This window comes from Bombus terrestris, chromosome 5 (assembly GCF_910591885.1).
Source record: "Bombus terrestris chromosome 5, iyBomTerr1.2, whole genome shotgun sequence".
In the NCBI taxonomy this organism is placed as follows: Eukaryota; Metazoa; Arthropoda; class Insecta; order Hymenoptera; family Apidae; genus Bombus; species Bombus terrestris.
The window spans coordinates 12,288,429-12,296,864 of NC_063273.1; the positions used below are offsets into that span (position 1 = coordinate 12,288,429).

The 8,436-nt window shown below is 32.5% G+C and overlaps 1 protein-coding gene across 1 annotated transcript; it reads right to left on the bottom strand.

Annotated features, from left to right (window-relative positions):
• Positions 1–615: 615 nt before the first annotated feature.
• Positions 616–8,165, bottom strand: LOC100648939 (cytochrome P450 6B1-like). Its single transcript, XM_003395830.4, has 5 exons — positions 7,651–8,165; positions 5,065–5,587; positions 1,456–1,677; positions 1,005–1,256; positions 616–859 (listed from the first exon to the last, which is right to left on the bottom strand). Exons 1-5 carry the CDS (start codon positions 7,987–7,989, stop codon positions 684–686), a joined length of 1,512 nt encoding a protein of 503 aa, XP_003395878.1. The 5' UTR covers positions 7,990–8,165; the 3' UTR covers positions 616–683.
• Between the last annotated feature and the right edge of the window lie 271 nt (positions 8,166–8,436).

The following is an 8,436-nucleotide window of genomic DNA, read 5'->3' on the forward strand; positions in this document are numbered from 1 at the left end:
AAATTACACTGTATAAGACTATAATAAAACCTGTCTGGACCTACGGAATCCAACCATGGGGAACAGGAAGTGATTCCAACATTGAGATACTTCAACGCTTCTAATCGAAAACGCTAAGATCCCTAATAAATGCACCCTGATATGTTACCAACGAAGCAATACATCGCGACCTCAAGATACCCACAGTCAAAGAAGAAATAACAAATTATAGCAATAGATATAGCAAAAGAGTCAACAAACATCGGAAGCCCCTAATTACTAAATTACTTAATACGTCGGACCAGATCCGCAGGCTTAAAAAAACACTATCCGTTAGACTTAAGCACAAGATTCAACTAGATATTTTCTAATAAGTAATATTTACTTATTCATAATATTATTATTTATAAATTATACCTATCTATAATAAGTTAATAAGTTTATTAACTTATTATAAATAATTAGCCATGTCACTGCGTCACGCCAGAGAAACCTACTAAAAATTCTCAATGCGAGAATTGATTGTAAAATACTTGTAAATAAAAAAAGATACGTTACTATTCAGTCAACTTGTCAATATATAGCAAAAGAATTATAAATATACAGAGCAAAGGAGGAAAAGAAAGAAGTATAGAATATAATAATAATTGCTGCTATTTAGTAGTTATTAAAATATGTTAGAAATGAAATAATCATAATCGCTTTTATGCTGCTGCAACCTTCGACATTTTCAGGTATATTCCATCAGCGGGTTGGAGAAGGAACAATGGTCTCTTATCAGGTTTATATACTTTGCGAGTCTTCTCACATACTTCGACCTTGAATTTCGACAAGATGGTGACCATTCCTACCTCCAACTGTTTCTTTGCCAATCGTATGCCTGAAAGAAATATTATTTGATATTGCTATTAAGATATTTGATATTATTATTATTATTATTATTAAGATCACTTGAAAATTATTGATTTCAAAATTCATAATTTAGGAACATTTTATTAGTTTTCTTTATAAAAAACGCTTCTTACCACTGCAGTGTCTTGGACCATCTCCAAATGGTAAGTGAGCCATTGCATGTCTGGTTTTAATATTTTCATCGGAAAATCTATCAGGATCGAACACTTCCGGATTTGGATAGATTTCTGCGTCTTTCTGAATTGCATAAACAGGTAGGAAGATTTGTTGACCCTTCGGTACGGTGACTTTTGTTCCTGAGAATGTGTAGGTTTCCATCGCTGTTCTTGACAGCCATTGGATTACTGGATACTTCCTTAAAGTTTCTATTAATAAATATATAGTAGTTAGGTATATTGAATACACTTGGCCATGAAAGATAATAATTTTTCAATTTTAGGTAGTAACTGGAAATTAAGAATTAAAAGTTACGCATCAATGCATTAAAAAATAATTTCAAATGAATTAATAATAGATTCCATCATGAAATGACGTTTTAATGAAAACTGTAACAATTACATATACCTAGTAGGCACGCATTTAAATATTTCATTTCGCATATTCCGTCATAAGTGATCTCCCCATTATATTTCTTTAAGATACTTTGGATTTCCTCTCGGAGTTTGTCTTGAACTGTTTGGTTCCATGCAAGTTCGTACAAAGCGTTGCTGATCGTCAATGAGGAATTTCCGAAGCCAGCAAGGAAGAAAAGCTGAGCCTGAGATGCCAGGAACAAACTATCCGCTTCTGTAAATAATATAGTAACCGTATTTATTTGTTGAATTTATTTACAATGATGAAACCGGAAAATACGACTATTTAGAGTTATTTCTTAATCTAGTAATGTAATACAACTAAAAGAACTAAATTGATACAACTAATCAATTTGCAATTCACAACTCACTACAATCGACAACTCGCAACTAACTAACTTTCCCCATCGAGTCATCCATTTATCACAGTTTTCGTACTCCCATCACATACACATGTTCCGCAGCCATCCATGACCAACGATAGTCACGTACGCCTTTTCCAAGTTCTTTTTTTTGTGCTTTACAATTTGTCCAGTTGAGCATTTAGTAAATTTTTCTAGCACTTTATTACTATATAGCACGTGGATGGTTATCTCCAGCGGGATACCATTTTACAGTTTTTCTATTTCTTTAACAAGATCAGTGGAATGTTTTGTTCTTAGACTTCTTTTGATATGGGTTTTGCACGTTTCAGCAGCCAGCTGGTTTGGATGTGTTACCGTTCTTTCCTTGTATTTTCTTGTGTACTTGCCGATTTCTTTTTTAACCGTTGGTATTTTTAGATCCTTGCGTATATCTTCGTTTCTGATATACCATAGGGCGTTGACTGTTGTTCTGAGTATCTTCGATTGTAGCGACTGTAGTTTATTTATATGACTCATTACTGCTGTCACCCAGTGGTATTCCGTACGTTCAAATTGGTTTTACTCTCGTTCTGCAAATTTTTAGTTTATCTTCCATGCTGAGTTTAGAGTTTCGACTAGTTAGCCAGTATATCGGTCTTCTTTTTATCCGTGTTTTGTCTATAATCGATTTAGTATGTTACTTGCATGTAAGTTGTGTGTCGAAATGGATTTAACTTGCCTTGTTTGTGTTATGAGCGTGTCATTCATTTGGATATTTGATGGTTTCCGTTTTGGTAGTGTAAATGTAATATGGTTACATTTACTGGGGTTTGCTTTCATTTCTTTATCTTACAACCATTTTTCTATCTTAGTGATATCCTCTTGTAGTAACGTGACTGCTGTTTCTGGATTAGTGTGCCTGACTAGTACAGTCGTATCGTCCACAAATATCAATATTTTGCCGTTGGTAGCTGTTGATATGTTGGCCGTGTATGGTGTATATAACATTGGTTCTAAGACGCTTCCTTGAGGTACACCTGCCTTGATGTCTTTAACTTCAAAATATATGTCCTTTATTTTTACTACAAAGGTTCTATTGCTTAGGTATGATTTGAGTAAGTGGTGGATTTGTTCCGTGAAATGTTTTTTGATTGTTTGTAAAAGGCTTTCATGGTTCACTTTGTCAAATGCTTTCTCGATGTCCATGAAGAGGGCTGTACAGTATTGTTTCTTTTCTATTGCTAATAAAATTTCGTTGACGAGCCCGTGCATTTGCTCTGTCATGTTTGTGTTTGTTTCTGAATCCTAATTGGTGATGTGGTATTAATTTTGCTTTCACCATTGTTGGTTTTAGGCGATCGCATATTATTTTCTCTAGTATTTTCGAAAACACAGGAAGTAGTGATATTGGCCTGTATGATGCAGTTTGGTGTGGGTCTTTGCCTGGCTTAGGTAACATTATTATGATCTGTGCTAGCTTCCATAGATTAGGAAAGTATTGTTGAATATTATTATGATTAAACGCATTGCTTTTGGAGAAAGGTTTTTCAAGATTTACCTTAATTTCTTGTGCTGTTGTATTAGGTATGGTGTAGTGCTTGTTAGTTGGATTACTAATATTTTGCGCATCTTCGTCTGAATGGCATTTGGTTCTACTGTTGTTAATAATATATGGAGTAAATGTGTTACAAAGGTGGTTGGAAAATTCTGCAGCTTGCTCTTTATTGCTTCTAGTCCATGTATTGCCTGCTTTCTTGATTGCTGGGATTAGTTTTATTGGCTTCTTTATTTTGTTCGTGGCTTTCCATAGAGAATAGTTGGCATTCTCGTATGCAGAGAGTGTTTCTATGAATCTTGAGAAGTCATTATTATTATGATCTTTTATTTCACTTTTTATTTCCTTTGCGAGTTTGTTTACATGTTTTTTGTTTTCACGTTTCCTCCATTTTGCTTTTGCTTTCTTTTTTTCTCTGATTTTGTCATGGACGTCTGTTGGAATTATTTTTATTTGCCTGTTGTTTGGTTTATAAATAGTAGTTGCCCATGCTGTTTCTTCTATAATTTCTGTCAATGTTGTTATTGCCTGTTCGATGTGTTCGGGTGTCTTTAGTGGAATATTGCAGTTGATTTTGCTCTCGATTAGTTCTTTAAATATTTGCCATTTGATGGTTTTATTGCAAAGCGACTGTGGTTTGCTTGTTTATTCTATTATTATCGATGTATGATCGGAGCTAAGCTCAAGGCTGGGTGTTATTTTTAATTTGTTCGCGTTTAGTCCCTTTAAAACTGCAAAATTAAGCAAATCAGGAGTTTTGTTTAGATCTGTCGGCCAATATGTTTTCCTGTGGACAATATGTTGGGATTACGTATTGTAACATATTTTTCTAGTCTTCTACCTCGAGGTGTGTTAATTCTTGAGCCCCATATCGTGTGCTTTGCATTGAAGTCTCCCGCTGCGATGTATTTGTCACCTAAGGATTAAAAGTACTCTTCCCATTTTTGTAATGCCATTTTGTGTCGCGGTTGTGCATATACTACTGACGTTTGGAAGTAATTGCCATTAATTTGTATTTTAACGGTGGTTGCTTGAACGTGTTCCTGACTGATACAGCTATGTAAGTGGTGTTTAATATCGTTTCTTATTATCACTGTGGCCTCTCGATGTGCTTTTCTTAAGAAGGTGTCCTGAATTAGAATGTTCTAAAACAGCGTCTTTTTGTGCTTTTCTTTAGAAGGGAAAGAAAGAAACGAGGTTATTGAATTTAGAGGTATGGTTTTATAATATATTTAACGAATACAAAAAAATTTTTTTACAGTAAAAAAAATTATAACAGATTTCTAAGCCTATTTCATGGGCTGCAGTTTTCAAACGGCGTGAAAGATCCACCTTGTGCAATAAAAGCAGCTTTTATTCGATACAGTTCTGCATATGTTTAAAAACATTTTAAATCCTTATAAATCAAATAATAAGAAATTTATGATATAAATATATTTCACATCTTCTTTCTCTCCCTCCCTCTCACTCTCTCTCTCTTTCAATTTTTTCTTCTTCTTATAATTAATACTATGACACACTAATTCTAAACAGTAATATGTAAAAGATCACCAAAATTTAAAACTTAGTTTTTATTATATAATCTTCAGGTACTTCAAGTTATACTAGCACATAATAAAAAATCAATTTCTCATTTACTCTATACTTTACCATATTTATATGGATTCTGCATAAATAATTATGTACATATTTGCAAACTTACCTTTAAGGTTAATTTTCTCGGGGTGTTGTCTCAAATCTGCCAAAATATCGATAACATCATTTGTATGAACATTATTCTGAATTCTGTAATCCATAGCTTCTCTGGTGGCTGTTTCAAAGAAATTGATAACTTCATGATCAGTGAATAAGCGACCAAAAATTCTGAATAGGAATGGATATTCCCTCAATCTATCCGTGAGAAATTGTTCGATGTTTGTGTCAAGAGCTTTCTTTCCCATTTTACGAAACTGACAGTTCTCATCCGTTATAGCATTCGTCTGAATACTAAACGCGCAGGCAGCGATCACGTCAATGGTGAATTTCGCGGCAGTATCACGAAATTCAATCGGTTCGCCCTTTTCTGCTAATTTCTCTAGGTACTTGTCATAACTGTTTGCACAGTCTGTCATCAAATGGAACATTTCCTTTAGCTTTCCTGACGAGAAGAAGGGTGAAAGTTTGATTCTTAGAGGTCTCCATCTTTCTGCTTCCAACCTGAAGATTTGCTCAGATAATGGCTCGACCTGTAAAATTACAAGAATTTTACTTGTTTGTTATATGTGGTATGAAAGATAAGCCGGAAACAATATTAATACAATTATATAGGTTATAGTTAATATAAATAAATATATTATTATTCGACTATTCAGCGGCTACAATGCAGGTACCACAGGTAACGCGATTACGACAAGAATTAAAATGATTCTGGTATAATCGGAGATTCCCATTTGATACTATAAATTACAAAATATTATAGGTTGAATCAAAATCAAAATTATAGGTAAATCTTCGTTAATTTTTGCTAACAATAAGAAACATTTTGTACTTTTATAGATTTTGCACTTCTGTAAATAAACGATAAAATGTACCTATTATGGTTAAAGAAGATACTCTTACATAAGATATTGATATTTAGTTGATGTTATGTAATAGACGAACCAACATCATAACAATGTCGCAATTGATAAATTTCGTATAAGTAGATATGTTCGGTTCATCGTTATTGCAAGAATTTCAACAAGCGCACATATACAAAGGTTAATATCTACAAAGATATAGACTAGTATCTAATAAGGTCCAAAAACCTTGAGTTGTTGATAGCTTTAATTTAGATAATTTAATTTAGATTACGATAGATTAGTGAATACTTTGACAGAAATAATTATTTGCATTAAAGTTTTAAATAATTTCATTATACAACTTTGATATAAGTTTAGTAATTGTTTTAAATGACAAATAATGGTTTCAATTATAATACCTAACTGCTTCCGGTTTCTGGGTACATGTACTTGGATAATACTTTTTTACTATAAAGTAATAATAGGAAATTTATAATATAAATATATTTCGCATCTTTTTCTCTCCCTCCCTATATATATAAATGCTAATACGAATAATTGTTACAATAATGTATAACACCAACAATTTGTTAAAAATAATATAGTGAATGTGTATTCATTTGTGAATACTGAATTCTAAATTCAATGGTGGGAAATTTTTTCTCTTTGAAACTACTCTTTAATTTACGTATCTTTGCACATTACGTATGCAAATTATAAAAGTTGTTTATTCGTATCGTTAATATGAACAAACACATCGTTTGTTTTCACTTATTCATCATTTCGTAGCAAAATATAGTAATAAGTATGTGGAATTTATAATTTATAACAAACTAATGTATCTAACAAATAAAGATTTGCTTAAAAACAGAATGTAAAAAATCATTATAGTCGCATTACTGACTATAAGGTACGAAATTTGCAATCAACGGGTCATAACAGATAAAGTATAATCACACGTAAACAAAAATATTGAACTTTGTACCTTCTTTACCAATAGCATCTTTTTAAAAATAATAATGTATTTCTATTTGTGTGAGAAAGTTTATTTCATTTCTATCTAATTTAAAACAACGTGTACGCCAACTCATTCAAGCTGTGAATAAGTGATTCACACAATAATAATTGCAAGTGTTATAGCAATTGGACGCGATTTCTATCAATACAAGTATTGCAAAGCAAATAAATACCAATAAATATAAGAATAAAATACCTCAATATTTTAGCTAATAAAACTAATCAATTTTGGCAAAGATCGCGGAATAAAAGTACAGTCACGCCATGAAACCTCACATATCGAATTTATGATTTTCTTGCCTGTCCATAGGCTATTATTATGTAATTCAGCTCATATCTTAGTCTCTGTTTTTCATATGAATTAGAGCGATTGCAAGAAATAAGACCGGAAAAATTGGACAAAATATTGAAACAACAGAAGTTTCAAATACGGTTTTAATATTCCCAACTTTTGTCTTACTTTGGTTTGTTTTTCCAAAATTTGTTTCACCAGCTATCAAACATACTGTATATTTGACTATTTTTATTTGTTCATTCTGGAACTTTTAACAAAATTTATTTAACAGCTACAACAGCTTTATTAGAATGAGCAATTTTCCAATAAACCCAATTATAATATAGCACGTAAAATCTCAATTACTTCATAAGATATATATATATATATCAATTATCATAATAATTATAAAATTAATGATTTGTTTCAGTAAAACATAGAATGTTAATACATATACCTCTCGTACGGCGCCATGCGTTCTTTGAGCAAACTTGTTAAAATCTTTAATAAGAACATCCTTGATCAAATCCAGATCTCTTAAAACTAACAGCGGTTCGTGACCTCCGTAGACTCCAACCATCGGTTCATCTCTAAATTCATTGTAGGCTTTTTGGAAACAGTCCATAGTCGAATCCTTTCCCAGAAGCACATCCTTGAAATTACCCAAAAACGGAAGAGGCTTTGGTCCTTTAACACCACGTTTTCGCCAGTAGTTTAACTTTATCATAGAATAGTAATAAAGCAGGACGAATACAGTGACAATTAATCCAATGGTCTCTATCATTAGCCAAGACATGATGATTTTGTTAAATTCTAATTTTTATCAAGTTGGAAGAAATTTTGCACAAGCACAAAGTCGATTCCCGAAAGGAATCTACAAAATTAACTTTTTCCCAGTTACTATGCTTTCTTTAATGTTTCACTGTCCTGGTCTATTCGACGAAGTCCCGAAGAATGTGGATCTGCTAATATAATTTGCGTCTTAAATACACCCAAATGTCGAAGTTTATCGAAATGTACGATATGTCTGTCTAAAGATGTATTCTGAATTTCGATAGCCCTGCGCTGCGTCGTAAAAACGACGTTTCAGTATCTTTCTGCGATCACGATCCCCGCTATGTTGTCGTGCAGACGATACTTGCTATATTCCATGCAGAAACGCGATAAAACAATGTAATTGATAACGTGTCATTTGTTTTTGTTATGAATAACGTACTTCTGCGTCAAGTAAAAATCTGTATTT

What these genes read in the sequence shown, in the direction of transcription:
- LOC100648939 (XM_003395830.4), bottom strand. Translation starts at nt 7,989, where the DNA reads ATGTCTTGGCTAATGATAGAGACCATTGGATTAATTGTCACTGTATTC. An exon ending in TTTAAATGCGTGCCTACTAG is followed by an intron (nt 1,257 to 1,455) that starts GTATATGTAATT and finishes ATTTATTAATAG; the next exon opens with AAACTTTAAGGAAGTATCCA. An exon ending in TGGTCCAAGACACTGCAGTG is followed by an intron (nt 860 to 1,004) that starts GTAAGAAGCGTT and finishes TATTTCTTTCAG; the next exon opens with GCATACGATTGGCAAAGAAA.